Source organism: Cucumis melo, chromosome 2, assembly GCF_025177605.1.
Source record: "Cucumis melo cultivar AY chromosome 2, USDA_Cmelo_AY_1.0, whole genome shotgun sequence".
NCBI classification, from domain to species: Eukaryota; Viridiplantae; Streptophyta; class Magnoliopsida; order Cucurbitales; family Cucurbitaceae; genus Cucumis; species Cucumis melo.
The window spans coordinates 1197778-1216827 of record NC_066858.1 but is presented as its reverse complement, the minus strand read 5'-3'; the positions used below and the strand labels follow the sequence as shown (position 1 = coordinate 1216827).

General features: G+C 32.4%; 3 protein-coding genes and 1 long non-coding RNA gene across 6 annotated transcripts; 2 read left to right on the top strand and 2 right to left on the bottom strand.

Moving 5' to 3' along the window:
- The first annotated feature begins 166 nt into the window (after positions 1–166).
- Positions 167–2065, top strand: LOC103492227 (40S ribosomal protein S25-2-like). Of its 2 annotated transcripts, none has more exons than XM_017045442.2 (4): positions 167–314; positions 403–477; positions 852–986; positions 1797–2065. In XM_017045442.2, the coding sequence occupies exons 1-4, from the start codon at positions 312–314 to the stop codon at positions 1908–1910; spliced, it is 327 nt and encodes a 108-aa protein (XP_016900931.1). In that variant the 5' UTR covers positions 167–311; the 3' UTR covers positions 1911–2065. The 2 variants fall into 2 exon arrangements, with proteins under 2 accessions (XP_016900931.1, XP_050937245.1); XM_051081288.1 differs by having other exon boundaries at positions 193–314; positions 855–986.
- Positions 2066–2908: 843 nt separating this feature from the next.
- On the top strand, positions 2909–7521 carry LOC103492224 (protein CANDIDATE G-PROTEIN COUPLED RECEPTOR 2). The gene is made up of 6 exons (XM_008452512.2): positions 2909–3370; positions 4934–5125; positions 5898–6060; positions 6145–6247; positions 6959–7040; positions 7151–7521. Exons 1-6 carry the CDS (start codon positions 3068–3070, stop codon positions 7226–7228), a joined length of 921 nt encoding a protein of 306 aa, XP_008450734.1. The 5' UTR covers positions 2909–3067; the 3' UTR covers positions 7229–7521.
- Positions 7522–8351: 830 nt separating this feature from the next.
- LOC103492223 (vesicle-associated protein 1-3-like) lies at positions 8352–17908 on the bottom strand. Its single transcript, XM_008452510.3, has 6 exons — positions 17797–17908; positions 16097–16167; positions 15785–15866; positions 15524–15648; positions 9100–9282; positions 8352–8653 (listed from the first exon to the last, which is right to left on the bottom strand). Exons 1-6 carry the CDS (start codon positions 17843–17845, stop codon positions 8555–8557), a joined length of 609 nt encoding a protein of 202 aa, XP_008450732.2. The 5' UTR covers positions 17846–17908; the 3' UTR covers positions 8352–8554.
- Positions 10110–15066, bottom strand: LOC103504286 (uncharacterized). Of its 2 annotated transcripts, XR_007818934.1 has the most exons (10): positions 14863–15066; positions 14633–14710; positions 14411–14535; positions 14251–14313; positions 14031–14120; positions 12878–13071; positions 12286–12455; positions 11133–11781; positions 10713–10890; positions 10110–10290 (listed from the first exon to the last, which is right to left on the bottom strand). It is a non-coding gene; the product is annotated as an uncharacterized LOC103504286 (long non-coding RNA). The 2 variants fall into 2 exon arrangements; XR_007818933.1 differs by lacking the exons at positions 11133–11781; positions 14633–14710.
- Positions 17909–19050: the final 1142 nt, after the last annotated feature.

The following is a 19050-nucleotide window of genomic DNA, read 5'->3' as shown; positions in this document are numbered from 1 at the left end:
TATTTTTTATAAAAAAATAATTGCGCATCATGAAATTTTCTTATTTTATTACACGGACCCTAAATATTTTTGGTTTGTTCGTAAATTAACATATTATTAAGGAGAATAAAGAATTGGGCCGACACAAGAAGCCCAGCAGAGATAAAATCCAAATTGGGCCAATATTCAGCCCATTTAGTAAATTTCGAAACCCTACTTTGAGGGTTTTTATTGACCTAAGTCTCAACCATCTCTGAATTCGTTCGGCGTTCCTCTCTTCTCTTCTGCATCTTCATCAGCACATCCAACTCCGGCGGTGCAACTTCGATTCCATGGTAAAACTCTTGTCTACTCTCTTCCTTTTTCGTGAATCGGAATCTTCAGTTCACTTACTTACTCTTCTCGATTTGATGATTGTGTTAGGCGCCAAAGAAGGATAAGGCTCCTCCACCGTCTTCCAAGCCTGCCAAATCTGGCGGAGGAAAGCAGAAGAAGAAGGTGACGTTCCCAACTATATTTAAATTCATAGCTGAACTTTGTTTTGAATTATGTTAAGATTTCGTTGTGTAATGCCGAGGTTACTTTTGGGAGTGTTATATCGTCTAGGCTGGAAGGGTTTTGAAAACATTTGTTATGTTGTTTGTTTTAGTTTGTCTATGATACTATGATGTCCTGTGTGAAATGGGTTTCTGCCCCTTTTACTAGAATTTGTTTGCTTTCAAGCTTTATGAGGATTAGGATGATAAATAAGAGGAAAATTTATGGACACCATGAACTACAATCGTTTGTTTTGGTTTCCTTTTCTTTTTTTATTAACTTTTAAGATAATGCAGTTTTCTTGTTTTTAATTCTGTTTGTTGTTCATACAACAGAAGTGGAGTAAGGGAAAGCAAAAGGAGAAGGTCAACAACATGGTTTTGTTCGATCAAGGAACTTATGACAAGCTTCTTGTTGAAGTTCCCAAGTACAAGCTTGTCACTCCTTCAATCTTGTCCGATAGGTTAAGGGTACGTTTTTCAGTATCTTCTTATCCATAATGTGGAATATGATTTCTGATTTTTTCTTGCTCGTAGATTTCATCACAGATTCACAATGGTTTCTTACAAGTTCACGATATGAACAATGTTCATACTTTTTCATTAAAAACTATGTTTAAAATGTTTGATTCATTCAGTACTACTCCTATCCAAACTTATGTTAGACATGGATTCTGTTGAGAAACATGAGATCCAAATTCATTTGGACAACATTAGGTTAGTATCAAATACCTAATCATCTATGATAACGAATACTGCATTCTTCCTACTCCAAATATCATTTCTCCAATTGTGAATATGAATTCTAGAATCAAACTCTATGAACCATCACATGAAGGATCTCCTAGTCTACTCTACTTGACACTTCTTTTATTTTTAAAAAAAGAAATATATGGATGTTCAACATATATCATTTTTATACCTACTGTCAGTTTCGAGTAAAGGGTCTGAGTTGTATGCCTCAGTCCCTTGGGCTTATTAGCATTGATGGGAAGAATCCCTGGATCCTAGACTCGGGGCTACAGATCACTTGACACCTACCATAAACTCAAAGTAAATGGGTCATGTGTCTTTTTAGTCTCTACTCACTATTCTATACATGTCTAACACATTTGTCTTACTAAGAAGTGTTCGATACATGTCCAATAAGTGGACCAAGTGTTGCGGCTGATAAGCATTAGACACGTTATTCAAACTCAAGTGTATGTTGTTTGGGAACATGATTTGATTGAACTGCAAGCTGTAAGTTGACAAATGATTTTATGGCATTTGAATTTTCAGATCAACGGATCTCTTGCAAGAAGAGCAATCAAGGATTTGATGGCCAGAGGTCTCATCAGAATGGTGTCTGCTCATGCCAGCCAGGAGATCTACACAAGGGCTACCAATACCTAATTTCCCTTTCATTTGTCTTTTGAGTTTGCCATGAATTAGCTTCTTTTGGTTTCAAAGTCTCAATTCACATGGATGCTATAATTTTGCAATTTTTGACGTGATATCTTTCTTGTTGATCACTATTTTTATATTTATCAAGTTTAGACTTCCGAAAATTTTGTTCAAATTCACATCTTTAAAGGCTTAATTTCATCTTTGTTGTGCAGTTTGGCTAACACCCAATAGAAACGCTTATCTTTGTCTTGCAGTTCGGCTAGCACCCAATAGAAAGACTTACAAATATTCTATAACGATTTCATTGTTTCTTGTTCTAAATTGAATTATTTTTCTCCGAAAAGGAAACTAAACCTAAATTCATATAATATAGTTAGAGCAAATATTAGACCATTATGAAGTGTTTAGGGGATTTTTATGTAATCCAAGTTCAAACGATGAAAATAGTGAATTTTATACTTCAAATGTTTACAATTAATTCGATTTAGAGGGAGATATATGGGTAAGCAAGGAGTATCATTTAGATTATAAAAGGATTAAGTTAGAAGAAGTTTCTTATTAGGTTATAGAAGGATTGACGAAGTCTTTGTTCCAACAAATTAACAATACAAGTTTTCTTTTTTCTCAAATATAGATATGTTTTGATTTTGAACGTACAAAAGAAAAACATAGAAATATTATGGATCTAAAAAGTTATTAGTTCGATTTAGTGATACATCCTTTTCCTTAAAATTAAAATACACATTATTTCCCATAAAATCAAAAGATGATCATTGGGCTCTATCAAAGTTGAGTTGATAGATAGAGTTAATGTGGATGAAACATGATTAAGCGAAAGAGGTTCGAGGGGTTGAGTAAATTGTACCGTGATCATGAAGGTCAAACCGTCTTAATTAATCATTGTAGGTTCGTAGAGAAAACGATCTTACTAATATTTTCTAATTTTGTCGCATCCGTGGATAGGAAAAGTAAATGTAATGATTATATATACTATAAGATGTATAGAAATGTTGGAGTTTAGAGGCATATTTGAACAACTTTCCGTGGGCGTGTGGTATATATAAACCCCACAAAAGGCGCTACCCTCAACGATCGATTCCGCTGGTGGAAAAAATTTTGCAATTCATTTCTTCACTTTCAAATATTGAATCGACGATCTTCTTATGGAAATTCGGAGAGATCAAGGTTCAGAACCGTTGCTCCCGATTCCTGTTTCCACCAGTTCGAATTCAACCCTAGACCATGGGGATTCTACTTCAAGTTCCTACAGTTGGCTTTTCCAGTGCCATGGATTTTGGTACAAACTGTTTCTGATTGTTCCTAGTCTTCTTTTCGTTCTCTACTTGGCATTTCGGGCCAAAAAGAGTTTGTCCAAGCTCTCCAATGGTCGTTCTTATATCATTGTTGCATATTATGGGACTCTTTGGATTGTCACCTTGCTTAACTTCGCTTGGTGCTTGTTTCAGGTTCGTTTCTTGAATAATTTTTTTAAATGCAAGTTGTTTGTCAGTGTTTTTTCTGTTTCTGGTCTTTCTTTTTCTTGGGGGTAGAAGATCTCTTTTAATGATTTTATATTGGCTTCTGTAATGGGTACTGGAGAGTTTTCTTCTTCTTTAGATGTATGTAGACAATTTGGAATTCGGCTCTGCAATTGCGTGCTTCATGTTTTTCACTGAGGAGAATAATTTGCTACTTTTGTGTGATGGTTTCTTTGAAGGAAAAGTTAAGGTTTTGTGGAAATACGTGGATGTAATGGTTTTCCGTGGGCTTTATTAGACGATATATTTGAAACTCACCCCCTTGAGGTAATTGCTTCAAATTGGAGTGGACGGATGGTTCTTTTCAATTCTCTTAGGATCGGCAAGTTAACTGTATTTTGGGGAAATGGGTATATCTTATGAAACTTATTGTATTATTTTGAGAATTTCAATTTCTTCAATCTTGATAGAATCCCAATTATAAATGTATATCTATAGAAAGCTAGCGAGAGGTGCTGAATATGCTAAAAAATGAGCTTGCAAATATGTGATTGCTGATAGTAGGAGGACCCATGGAAATATGTGTTAGTCAGCAGGGGTGCGTTGGTAGATTTTGTAGTAGATATGCATGCAAAGAGTGTAAAGGGAGCATCTTTTTGACAATCGATTAGTGGATTCTAGAGAGGTGGGTGCATGCAAAATCTCCCTTAGCTTGTAAGTTTGTAATACTCTATTATCGATATAGAACTAATTCCATTCTTGCCCACTTTTAATTTTGGGATGGGTGTCAGGCCTCTTTTGTATGTCAAACTAAAGCATTCAAGGTTTAGCATACAATAGAAAGCAAAGAAATATCTATTCTGGGACATTCATACTGCTTTGGGTTTGCATGTTGGTGTTGTGATCAGAATGTTCCAGGAAGGGCTCCTAATCCATCTTGAAAGTATAATATACATAAATATATATTTAGGTAGAAGCGTAATATGTGGTTTTGAAATGTTTGTCCATCATGAATTTATGCATACCGTTAGAAATTACTACATTTGTATCAGTTCATCTGGGTACTGGCATATAATTCTCTCTCTATCTCTCTCCAACATTTTAGTATGTAAGGATACATAATGATCCGAAAACGTTTCATTGTTCTGGTGCCTTTGGAACTTGCAATGTTATTATCTATATTATCCATCTATTATAGGATAGATGATATGATATATGGTAACTCTCAACCAATATGCCTTACCTCTTCTATATTTAGGGTTTACAATGTTATTGTCAACATTTTAGCATGAATCTGCCGCATCTTATTTTCTCTTGTTGCTTGATTCTTGTGTTGTGTTCTTCTCCTCTATCATACTATTATATACATTTTCGTGTGAGTCTCTGATTCTCTCTATGATGTAAGCTGTCTGGGAGCATAGTGTTTGTTATTACTGTGCCTAAACACTTAGGAGCCAGGTTCCAATATCACACACTGGATCTCAGTTGCCAATTAATTCAATACTGTGCTATGATTGGTCTCATAATTATTACTAACTTGGATTTTGACAGGGGTGGGAATGCAGCTCTGGAAAAGAATTAGCATGGAATGTCTTGTCCTTAGCCACGACATCTGGAATGCTATTCTTGGAAGTGAGTTTGTTGGCGTTTTTATTTCAAGGAAATAATGTGGGCAGTGTAGAAGCGCTTGCACGAACATTTATCGTGTCAGGAATTTTTGTTGGCCTGGACTTGGTTTTGAAGGTATATCTATGAAATTACTACCTAGATAAGTCGTTTTCAGGTTGCCTCTAGTCTGGCTCTGGAGAACATTATATTGAAAATAGAAAGTTCTATTTTTTACAAAGAAAATTGTGATATCGATTCTCTTCTTTTAACCATTGTTGGTAAAAATAGCAATAGATCGGTCCTTGTTAATTATGCTAAACTTTAACTTGTGTGGGATGTCTATTGAAAATCATGTTGTGTTTTAAATGAACACTTATCAAATATATTTACAATTTTCAAAATCATTTTTGATTATATAACTAAACACCATTAAAAATCTGAAAAAGCATCTTTATTTGGTTAATAGCATCTTTATTTGGTTAATAGCATCTTTCATTCACCATTCAAGAAGTTATCAACGTTGAAAGTCATGTTTTTTAAGTCAGATACATACGCTTAGTACGAATTCAAGCCCTAGGACCTACTAGAACAAGATCCATTCTATGTGTTATACTACTTTTTCCTGAAGTTCTAAAGTACGCATACAAATTGTAGTTTTGAGAGAAAGATAGGAACCAAGTTCGTAGTTTTTTGTAAAGCTTTAGTACAAGTGACTTTGTTTCTTCTTAAGTGAATTTTGGTTTGATTATGCTTTTTGAGATTTCATCACACACTTCTAACAATCTTAATTCACCTTTAATGTTTCGAGTACACAACTTTTTTGGGGTCTGTATAATGTGTTGAACAATTCTTCTTATGTTATTGATCGGTTCTTGCTTTGTTCTTTTGTTCATACCTCTTTTATTAGGCGATTTATTTGTTTGGGTTTGGAGTTCCATTGTTCGTATTAAGTGACGACAGTACACATGGAACAAAGTGGAACTTGTGGGTGCTCCACCGTCTGTTGATTACTGCAGCTTATGGTTTTATATTGTTCATGTACCATTCAAGCCATAGAGAGAAATTACCAGGTACAATATCTTTTATCTGTATATTCTTTAATGAGCTGTGTTATGTTGAAGTGAGCAATTACTCTTTTACCAATTCTTGTGCAGCAAGACCTGCTTTCTACAGATACGTAGTTATCATGGCCTCTTTGAACGCATTGGCACTGTTTGCTTGTGGGCTCGCTGGAAGTGGAGCTGGTTTTGGTTATTGGTAATCCTAAACTGCAAGGCTAAATCACCTTTTTTTTGTTTTTTTTTTTTTTTAATTTAATTTAATTTGGTCTCTACTATTTTTGTTAAATCTCCCTAAGTTGTTGGAACGATCGGATGCAAAAGTAACTTCTTAAAGCCAACCTCTGTGTTCTTAAATTAACTTCCACAATTTTGAAAAACCTTAGACGCAGTTTGGTAATGATAACTATTTGATTTTTTGTTTTTGAAAATTAAGCCTATTTTCACTCAATTTCTTACAATGGTGTGAATCTTTCTTAGTAATAGAGTTGAATTCTTAGCAAGATTTCCAAAACAAATAAAAGCTTTCAAAACTACTTTTTTTTAGTTTTCAACATTTGGTTTGTTTTCGAAAACAGTGATAAAATATAGATCACAAACCAAGAAGTTTAGAGGTAAAATGAACAATACCACATGTTTGTGTGTCACCTTGCGCATAACTCAGTTGTTTAACACATATAATCAATATATTAGAAGTTTGACACCCCTACATGTTGGCAATGGCAGAAATGTTAGGCGAGATTTAACCAAAATATTGGGATCTAAATTTAATATATTCACGTTAGAGGGACCAAATTGACATAAAAAAACAGAACCACAAGGACTCGATTGGTGATTTGACCACTCTTTAATATCTACTAAATTAGAGCTTGTTGCTTTAGATCTATATCATGTTTTGTTTCTGTCTCAGGTTGTATGGTGCCACTGTCGTCTGTTATCATGCCTTCTATCTTCCCCTTCTGTACGAAAATTTTCTTGCCGACTTCTTCCAGGTTGTTTCATCATATCATTCTACCTCTGTAGTCATTTCCTTTCGGAAGAATTGTTTATTTTTCGACCATATGGCTGTTTGTAATCTTGAGGTTCTTATCATTTTCTCCAGGAGGACGATTTGCATTTGGAGAATGTATACTATTCGGAGATGAAGGACGCTGGGTTTTTTGACACCGATTGGGAGTGAGGATGACGATTCCGAGGTTCGCTACTTATGTAAATTTACTCAAATATATGTTAATGGTAAAGCAAGATGCAGGTAAGAATCTGGAGTGAGATTAATGTCTAGTGATGAAGCTAATCTTCAATGTTCTATGAAATCCTGCCTCTTTCTTTACAAAGATGTGTGTGTTTGTGGTTTTATCTGAGAATTCTTTTATGCTAAATCTGTAAATAAACTAATGTTTGGTAGGAAAAGAAGTAAACAGGTGGAATTGGAATCTCAATATTTAGGTTAAATTTCCAATTTGGTTCATACGATATCATATAGTTTTCTACTTTTTAAAAGCTTCAATTTGGTTCTTTTTCTAGTAGGGTTGACTTTCAATTTGGTCAATTGTTTAAACGTCTTAGTTAAGTTTTTCATGATCTGGCCAATCCTATCAAAAAATTTCCTATTCTTTTGCAAGTTATTACTATATATTGAATACATGACACGATTTTTATAGTCTTCTTCAATAATTATTTTATTTTGGCTCGTGTTTTTGAAAATTAGGCTTACAAATACTACTTTCATTTAAATCGAAAAGAGCTAAATTTTAACAATAGTTTTGAAAACTTGTTTTTTTCCTAGAATTAAGAAAATAAACACTGTTTTTATAAATAAAAATTCTAATAGTTACTAAACGGGACTTTAGTTTAGTTTTTTTACAACTTTACCATAGTCATAATCTCTCTTTAAAAAGCATTTTTTAGGAAAATTTTAGAACTTTGTAAAAACGTTTTCAAATCCTTTTTAGTTATGGATATCATGTATATGAAAATGACTATTTAATCTAATTATGAATCTGTAACTTTAGAGGGAAGTTGCAGATAAATATGGATATCTAATTATGAGTTTGGTAATAGATGGAAAAGATTGAAGAACACTTTGAATGGTATGAGAGTACTACGAGAGTTGTATTTTCATTTGAGTGTAAGGGAAATACGATAATTAAATATTTTTTAAGAAGGGTTACAGTTGATTCCCATTGCAAACTATGTTAAATATTACCAAGCCTATCTTCCGATGCCTTGTCTCCCGATGTTTAAAAATGGCATTGAAAGATCTACGATATCTTGTAGTGTAAGCATGTATAGTTAACAACAAATGACTAGGAAGTTTCAAAGGATATTATTTACCATTCAAAATGTTCGTGACATTTACAGCAACCAACGAAGCTTATGTACTAACTTTGAGATTTATCTTCAACAACTTAAATTAAAACTGTGTGTGTGTGTATACATATATATAATTGGACATCTATAGACTAATAGCCTCATAATCATAAACTTGCATTAAGATGTGGTTCTTTCAAAGAATTGAACATGAAACCAAGCAATTCTTTTGTTGGGATTTCATCTTTTGAATTCTAGCTTTCTCCTCTTCTAGCTTTGAAATGGAAATTTCAGCCTGAGATGAAAGTACTTTGAAAAATTAAGACGATAACAAATAAGGCTTAATCTATATAATGAGAATGCAGTCCTTTTAGTTTATAATTATAATTTAGGGATCGTTTGCAGCACCGGTTATAACAATGACGTATATACAACTATTGATCGATAATAACTCACAACTCAGTTTAATATATTTCAAAACTCAATTTTTCTATATAGTATTTACTGTTTTTTCTCTCACGCTCTCTTTATTCTTTGTTAAAGTACTTAATTTACTAGCTATTAAATAAAAGTATGTCTCTGCACTGGACACCCTATAACCCGTTAACTCATATACTATAATAATGATTAACTCAATGCCCCGAATGCTCCGTTATAGTCACAATGATGAACTATTTTGTGAGATTTTATCAAATCGCATGAACTATAAGAAATACTATAAAGTTGTATGAAAGACGAAACCTCGTGGAGTTTTTGATCAAGTTGAGTGATCTTCAACTTCAACTCTTCTATTTGCTTATCTTTACTTTGGTTTGAAACTCCAACACTCAATGCTTCAATAGTTGAAGAAGCAGCTGATGCCTTAACAAGGATTGTACTCAATTTCCTTTCTTCTATATTGTTCTTGCTACCATTTTTCTCAAACTGAAGAAGACACAGTACAAGAAAGAAAAATGTTATTGTGAAAGCTGCTCCAACTAATTAATATTACTTGCACTACCTATTAAGGAATGTAATTAGTTTGATAATCTAATTTTTGATCATAGGTATAAAATCATGAACCCCTTAAGAAAATCTAACCAATCCCAATAAAGCCTCGATCATTTGATAACGTTCCCGCTTTCACTGCTTTTTTTTATCTAAAAACTAGAAGTATGAAAATATGTTTGGTAACTATTTACACTAGTAGAAAAAGGACCTACGATGACAGTTAAATGCTGTCATTAAAAGCTTTCGTGACAGTTTTTTGCAGTCATTGATGCGGCAGTCATAGAAAGTATTTTATGACAGTTCCCCAAAACTGTCACGAAATGTGGTTTTTCATGACATAGAATAACTGTCACGAATTCAATATCTTATGACAGATTATAACTGTCATTATTTATTTTCGATGACAGTTAATAACTATCATTGTTTATATTTTATGACATCAGATAACTGTCATTGTTTACATTTTATGACAGCGAATAACTATCATTGTTAATATTGTATGACAGATATTAAATGTCATTATTTATCTTTTATGACACTTATTAACTGTCATCATTTCAGTTTCCATGACATTAATTAATTGTCAATAAAACTTTTTTTATGACAATTTTTTTTTTACATTTAAATGTCTTAATTTTGTTTTTAGTCACTGTTTTGCTTGCACTATTTTTTTATTGAATCTTGTTTTTCATGTTACCCTACCATTACACAGACCAATACAATCACGTATGGAAAGAAACAGTGACGCTTTGATATAAAGAAACATACACTTTATAATATCGCTTTTAAGTGTTGGTACATATATGGTTTGTTACGAACAAGCTAGCTATTTAAATAAGTACATTTAAACCGGAAATTTTCCTACCAAACCTACAAAAATGCCTATACATCAATGAATTGCCACAAATATGGTTTCGCTGCTCCAATAGATTCGGACAAAACCTAGTAAGAAAATAAAATAAAACAAAATTAATTCAACAATACAACACATTCACTTCAGCAACACAATACACATTCATTTCAACAACACAGCACTTACACACTTCAACAATAGTAACTTCTAAGCTTGGCAATAAATTATTCTTTTCTATAATAGGTGTTGAAACTTAGCAACTCATATTTTATTTAATACCACTCCTTATTGCAAGAATAATTATGACTATCTTAAAGTTAAAAAGTTAATACTATTTCCATGGCTTGACATATCTTCAACAAGCAACCATTTTGAAAATTTTTCCTTCATCATCATAATCTCTATAACCCCATACACCATAAACAAATTAACATAGAAAGGTATACTATCATTCATAAGATTTAAAGACAAGTTAAATATAATAATTAATGCGAAAACATTTACTCATTACCTCAGATTTCTTAAGATCTAGTTAAAATCATTCAAAGAAGAAGAAACAATGGAGAGCAGGAAGAACTAGCTCGAAACTGGAGGTGGTGGCGACATTGGAACCACTTGATTCTCTTCACATTCCTCACATTTGGCAACAGTGGAGCAGGAAGAACTAGCTCGAAACCAAATTTTCAGTCCTATTACAAAAGAGAAGCTGTTATAGTCATGTTAATCTTTCATTAGTTATTTCCCAAGAACCTAAATCTATTTGAAAAGTCGATACCCGACCTAAAGTGTATGATTTGAATTCTCAAATAAACCATTTCTATCCTGAGAAACTACTAGAAAACCAATTCAAGAATTCAAGAATTCTCCTAAAAAATAAGTAAACAATTCAAGAATTCAAAATAAAATTGGCAAACTCACAGACGTCACTTACATAACAATTAATCTTACTTAAAAAAAACGACTCGCAACCTTGGAAACTACAAAATAAATTATAAATATACTCATCACTTGGTTGAGTTCAACCTGGAGCATAAATTAAAAATTACTACTTGGACTACTAAAGTATGTGTAGAGCTAGAAGATAGAAAAAGAAACAAAAGGCTTCGCCAATGAAAGTAGAAGAGAAATGAATCTTATAACCTAACTTCTACAGCAATTGAAGTTGTTTCTCAATTATCAAGCAAAAACTACAAAGGCAAGTGCGTACTGTATCAACTTTTCATGTTTTATCTGAAGAAGGAAGAGATAAGAAGAAAAAAGAAACAATGAAAACAGAACCTAACAAAGGAACAAAGCAGAAGAAAAGAACAGAAATATGGGAAAATAGTCCAAGAAGCTACAATAAAGACCTCAAATTGCTACAAATAACTTAAAAAGGGTCGTAAAAATGATTTTGAAAATGAGCACCAACAAGAAGCTTTGATCTTGATAATTTCCAAATGGCTCAACCATGAAGAAAGTTATTTTGCTTACTTGTACAAGTGAGGGCTTATAACCCAACTTCAAAGAAAACATATTTAAATCTTGAAAAAGACAGCAAAGAAAACCATAGCTCGCTTGGCATGTTTCTTCTTATATCACTGCTCATCGGCAAAAACTCAAACATCTTCAAACCATAAACTCGTTTCAAATGGAAATTTCAACATATCTATATAAAGAAAAACATCGAAAAGCTAATCGAAATCTCACAAATGTGCAAGAGCGAAACGCTCGAGGAAAAAAGTAAAACAAATGCATACAGAAGTTTCAGCACAAGAGATTACTCGCGAAAACGATAATGCATTTACACAAAAAGGCACATACACTATACAGTAACCACAAACATCCTGAACTCCGAATAATGAAGCAGAAAACCGTTATTCGAAGACTAAATCCTCAGAAAAACTTATATTCCCAACGTAACGCATCAGGAAACAACCAAACACAGAGATAGAGAGATTTAAGAATCATATCGAATATCGAAATCCTTCCAACAGAAACGAAAATCAAACTCATAACAATCACAGGAGCATAAAAAAAAACAACGCTGGAACATTGAGGAATTTAAAAAAAAAAAAGGCGAAAAGAGAGGGAAAGGATATTACATCAATCACGGTTTCGTGTGTTGTTGCTCTGACGGACTGGTACGTAGGTTCAGCATCTACACAAATAAAGCAAGAAGAAATGGAGAGAGAGTGGAAATGTGAGAGATCACGGATCCTTAGGATTGCGGACCACAGCACTGCATCCATGGTAATGAAGAAAACTGAGGAATCTGTGGTTCAGTGTCAAAGATTGAAAGAAAATTTGAAGAGAAGAAATGGAAGAAGGAAAGCTTACAGTGCGAGAGATGAAAGAAAGAAGAAGGAAAATTGGAGCGTACGTAGTTGAAATACTTTTGCCGGCTAAACAATCATCTATTTATTATGAGAGTTATTCTTCCCTTTCTAGAAATTAAAGCTTGGCAATAAGTTATTTTGCTTACTTGTTTCATCAACAGAAGCCAATAACAACAAATTTAATTGTACTTGATTGCAACTATTCAGAAAGCACACAAGCAAAGGTTCATATACAGGAAATATATCAGTAATACTCATCAACAAAGTCATTTCCTATTTCTTAATTAAGCAGGTTGCTCTATAATTTTGATAGATATTTGTGAAAAAAAGTTTTAATTATTGAACAAAAACTTTATACCTGGTAATCCTTTAAAAACTTCCCAATCCTCCCAAGTCAACGACTCCACTTTGTTTTCTTGAATTCTTAGCACTTCATGACGAACCATTGCGTAGGAAACATAGTTACGAATAATCAACAGTAACTTCATAAACCAAGCCTCTCGTAGGTCCATTAATTTGATAGGAGACCCAAAGGATCATCCCTCCTATCATCTACCATCAAATGAATAATAAACAAAGTTATACAAGATACAAATCAATGATGCCACTTTAAGAACTGAATTTATGAAAGAGTGATCAATTGACCATTTTGAAGTAATAAAGATACAACTGATGAAACTTAAAATAACATATGTAGGCATACAACTGAAAATGCTCTTTAATGCCCTATGTAAGCATAGTTGAACCATTATTAACAGTCTAATTAAAAACTGAAAAAAAAATTATTTTATATATCTTAAATTGGAATTTGGAGAGTCAGAATTAGCTTAGCAAAAAAGATTTTCCAAGCATAAGTAAAGAAAAAGAAAGTTATATACAAAATTGTAGAAAATAAACAAGAAAAAGAAAAAAAAAATCTGTTTTTTGGATAAATGAACTGTCATAGTAGACCCAATTTCTTGTAGTGACTTGTCTTCCTTAGTAACATAATGATGTCATAGAGCATTCAAAGCTTCATCTACTATATGTCATAGAGCATTCAAAGCTTCATCAAAATAACATTATAGCTACTTGACATTTGTTTTTCAAGCTCTTCACGGAAAATTTTGAGCTCTTTCTAGTTTACAACTCGTGTATTCCATATCAATTCAAGTAAATACAGATCATTATGCTTCCTCTCCAAAATCTTATCACAACACAATACAATAGCATTCAGAATACAAGTTCATTAAATAATGAACAAGGAGAGAAATGATTGAATGAGGCCACAGTGAGAGCTCAAAGTTTATCTTTCTAATTCGATAAATAGCATTTTGAAAATGAACTATTAGCCCTTCTTTTCTTTCCTTTCTTAGATCAGTTCAAGCTCTACATTAGTTGAGGTTTGTTTAACATAGATTATTGTCCAATAAATAGAACAATGTTGTTGAGGTTTGTGTTCATTATGAAGCTTTTATTTAGAGGTATGAAAATTAAAGAAACACACATAAATAGACATAAAAATTAAGAACCTTATTGTATACACAATCTTTGTTCTGAAACAAGCAACATCTGCTACTGCTGCAACATTGGCGTCACGGGGCTGGCCGTGATCTACCAATCTGTTATTCATTTTCAGTAGCAAAGTTAAAAAAATATAAGATTTCTCTTCACTCAAATGCTAGTTGAAAGGGAAAATTATCTTTGAAAGCTAAGTGTTTGTTTTTTCGACTCATCCTCCTGACTTTTTACCTTGGAGGCTCAAGCTCAGATAGTTCAAGCAGAGTTCCATTCTTTGTAGTGAAATAAACTCTCCTGATTTAGCAATAACAAAGAATTAAGTCTTATTTCATCATGAAAATTTAGACACGCAGACACGAAATAAGAAGAGAATGAAAAGAAAAAGCCTTACATTCCATCATGAGAAACAACACCAACCAATAGTTGGATTGAAGAGGCATGTTCTTCACTAGTTGTTTAATCAGTTGTTGGTATTAATTCATCCCAAATTGGTTAAGAACCATCATTGATCTGCAACTAAGAAAGAAAACGGAAATGACTTCATCACTATCAAGACCCAGTACTCTCTAAAGTTTTCATTCACTATTTTGCCAAAATTGATTCAAGTCTTTACGTCTTTCACTTTTTCCGACTTCTTGGTCTACTTGAAACCGTCATACTCTTTCTTCAATATGTTATTAATCTGTCCAACCTTGGTGCAATTCCCATTTCAACGTCAAATGGTGCGGTAAGCCCATACCTTTTGAGGGAGATGAACTATTCCCGGCAGCCATGAAAGAAAAAGCAAAAAAAAAAAAAAAATTCTTCGAGGATTCAAGAGAAGGGAGATGAACTAAGACTTACAGAGGGTAGCAGCAGCGTTGACGGAGAGGAGATGAGGCGTTCAAATCGAAACGGTAGCAGCTGCCGGTGACGTTGGAAGACGAAGAAGTTAAGGATAGCAGCAGCGGCCGGCGGCGTTCAGGGAGGAGACGGGAAGGGAGGAATTTTGCGTTTGAAGAAGAAAGGGATGGAGGGATTTTTGCGTGAGGAGATGAGGGTTTTGGTCCCTTTTCTTTCCTTTTTTTATTTTAAAATTAATTTTATTTTAATAAATTTAAATTAAAAAATATTTAATTAATTTTTTTAATACCTTTACATATTATGACAGTAAATAACTGTCATGTATTTGGAAAATCCGAAAACGCCGCCTTTTCCCTCCAAAAACGCGCTCTTTGACATTTAATGACAGTTATTTTTTTCCCTCCTTTCAATTTGGGATGGAACAACTGTCATAGTAGGTAGTTTTTCTTGTAGTGTTACGAGAACGTTTCTCAAACAATTGAGCACTAATTGATAACAATATATTCAAACTATCATCATCCCTAAACATTTGTAGGAAATTAAGTTTTATTCTCTTTAAGTAGCCTAGGGTATGCTCAAACAGAACAGTAGATGAGCTATAGATAATTCAAAATCACAGAAACTGTGAAGTACAACAAAGTTAATGCCAAAGCCCATTTACCAAGTTATAAGTGGAAGTCATATCTTCATGAAGATTTGCCTCAATGGGAACTATTGTGCTTTGGATTAAGAACTTGTCTTTGCATTTCATATCAGGTGGAGCCATTTTTTGTGCTTGCATGGTAACTATATACACATTAACATAAATTAATTTCATTTAAAGATCATGTCAAAACTTATAATTGTTATATTTTGTAGTTTTTTCGTTTTCGTAACAATTTCCATACATTAAAAGAAAATGTAATGTGAAAAGAGTTCATACATGTAACTTTGCAATTTGATAACGGGTTGATGATACCCTTATTTGGTCGTACACAATATTTCCGAGCATCTGTGGTTTTGACCTGAAAAGGATACTCATGTATTTGATATTATTCTTATCATGACGATATAATATATCATTAGTCATGTCAATTAATTTGATTTCTTGAAAAAATATCAATAGGGCAACCTTAGTATTTGCTTACAGAATGGGTTTAGGGTTTTGATTGATAAAATTAATTAGAAGTAAAAAGAAAAAAAAGATGAATGCCCAGTGTTAAATTGATACACTTACGAAAGTTCGACGTCATACCTTAAAAGCAACATAGTGGAGTTTATTATTTGTTAGTTGAATCGAGCACGAGCTTTGTTTCTGTACCTCAACTGGAGGAAAAATCAAAGCAAATATTAAAATTTTACTGCTATGAATGTTGAGATATATATGTATATTTTTCGTTAGATATTTGTTCTCGAGTTGGAAAGTAGCTATAAATAACTCAATCGATATATCGTTATGCATTCATAAGAGGTATGTGTGGTTCAAATTCTCACACCTACACACTAAAAAAGTTAGGTAAAAAGAAGTTATAACAGTAGTCGGGCATGGCGAGTTCTTGTCTAACATGCAACAACGTAACTATATGGATGATGAGCAACAAACCATAATGTGCCTAAGCTTGGTGTGACACTCCATTGAATGAGAGAGACAACATGTATTATATGGCATTTGCAGCATCTCAAGACTGATAAATAACTAACCATAAATGTTGGAATGGATAACGTTGAGACGCTATTGGATAGGGATGAGAATATCTCGACACTAAGATGACAATAGTAGTAACTAGAATACTTTATAGAGGCAATGTTAAGATGTTTCATTACAACTTAAGGCACCGCATATAGAGAGATTTGAGATGCTATAAGAGGTATTTGATGAATCATACGAGAATACGAAGTTAAACATCAGAGCAATCCTTCGCGGATCTAACTGAGGCCTTTATCTCGATTAACTTTGTTCAAAATGATACCGTGACATAAAATTAAGTACATAGAAGTATACTAAAAGTGTTGGAAGAATACGATCAAAGTTTCACCTCAATTAAGTAAATAGAGAATGATTATGAGTTTATAAGAAACGACAACTAATATATAATATGAGATCGTTTGGAGTGAAATCAAAAGCAAAAGTAACGAAAGTGTACGTATATGGAATTTTGTTGTTCCTGTATGTATTTTCGTGTTGCTGAGGGTGTCGTCTAGGCATCCTGTCATATGTTGCCTGTTGTGGGCTTTTAGCTTATGTTGATTCTGTTATTGATCATTTGGGGGTGGTTTAGGTGAAAGCTAAAGATGTTCGTGAGAGGCAGCATGGAGCATGGGGTCAGAGAGATGACTTCTTCCCTGTCCCCTAAATCCTCACTCTCCATTTCATTCCTGATCATCCCCAGTTGGGATGCTTCCTCATTTGTTTTTTTTCTCTCTTTCCAATTAACTTCGAACATATTCAGTATCTTAATATATTTATATATAATATAATAAATAAAAAAGGGAAGACTGTAATATATAAAACCCATACTTTTGAAGATTGTCAAATATACCAATAAGCTCATGGGGCATACAAAGTTCAAAGGTTATCTCAAATTTTCATAGTCAACGTAATCCTCTAAACCTAATTACAAACATTTATAAAGAAAAACGATCGACATAGCTACTATTTTCTTTAACAAAATACTAAAAAGATCAATGAGATCGGTAGGGTTCATCCAATCATCTTAACTAGTTTGACACGCGATCATACATACATAACACCTACTCGAACCTTAACTCTCATATATGGAGAAGTAAAAAGATAAACAAAAGATCCAATAAAAAGAAACATCATTTCGCTTTTGCTCAAGATATGAAGATAGAAAACAAGAAAGAAAAAAGCAAAAAAAAAAAAAAAATTCAGAGTTATATTGCTTTAAGAAGAAAAGTATTGATGAATGTTTTGTGTGGAAAGAGATCACTTACGAATAAACTTTAATTCCTGGGGATGAACTTCAAGAAGTTGCTTATCCATGAAGGCTTTCTCCTTCCCCAAATTGAAAAACAAGAAAAGATGAAAAATTAGAGAGAGACTTTGTTGAGGGTATTGACTATTGAAATTAGGAGTTTCTATCCAATCCATATATGAATAAACTAAGCTAATTAATTTTTGAATTATTCAAATTAAATTCATCATTTATTATTATTAAATACTTCTACACCCAAATAATTGTTGACATTTGTAAACTTTTTTTAATTAAATCACAGATTTAATTAGCTGTATTATCTTTTCATTATTATAACTTAGAAACATGTTAAAAAAAATTAAATTTAATGGTATATATATAAAAGGTTGAAGTGAGATTAGTACAACGATAAGTAATATGGTCTTTCATTCTAAAAAGGATTCGATTATTGTACTAATATTTGTATATATTAAACAAAACTTCGAGATTTAGTATATATCTTTGGAAGTTATGTTGAATTAATAGCTTAGGAAATATCTAAACTTAGATTAATTAGCTAATTAAAGTGTAGTATTAAAATTATATGTTTTAGAAAGATTAATTTAACAAACAAACAACAATGATTAATGTTGCTTTTTGTATTAGAAAAATAATTAATGTTGCTTTCATTCTTACAAACACAAAAGAAATTATTAATGTAATGTGTAAATTAAAAAAGTGAGGGTCTCTCTCTCTATACATTTCATTTTTAATTAAATCTCTTATTATTTTTTTTTTTATTTGTTGGTGTTTTCAAGAGTAAGACTTTATATGAATTTATGTATCCAATTTTAAATTTCAAACTAATAATTATATCAATTTAAACCCTAAGTTTTTATAATTTATGTCAATTTAAACCATCTATTGTGTTTTATTTGAATACCTTATGAAAGTGGAAGGTTTAAATTGATATATTTGTAAAAACTAGTTTAGAGTTTAAATTGATATCGACCAAAAAGTTTAGACTATAAATTAATATAATTATTTGTTCATAGTTTATGGTGTAAACTGATATTTCCGATCGTAAATAAAATAAAAATTAATTCAAAATGAGTGTATATAGGATTGTTCATGAGTTGAGTTGAGATATTTTCTTAACTTATTGGATTATTCGAATCGTAAAATTTTCTCCTTTTTTTTAATTAAATAATAAACTCGACCTAATTAATATTTGAATTAAGTTGGTTCGGTATATTCCAATATTTGTTTAGAAAGAAAAGTAAAATGTTTCATT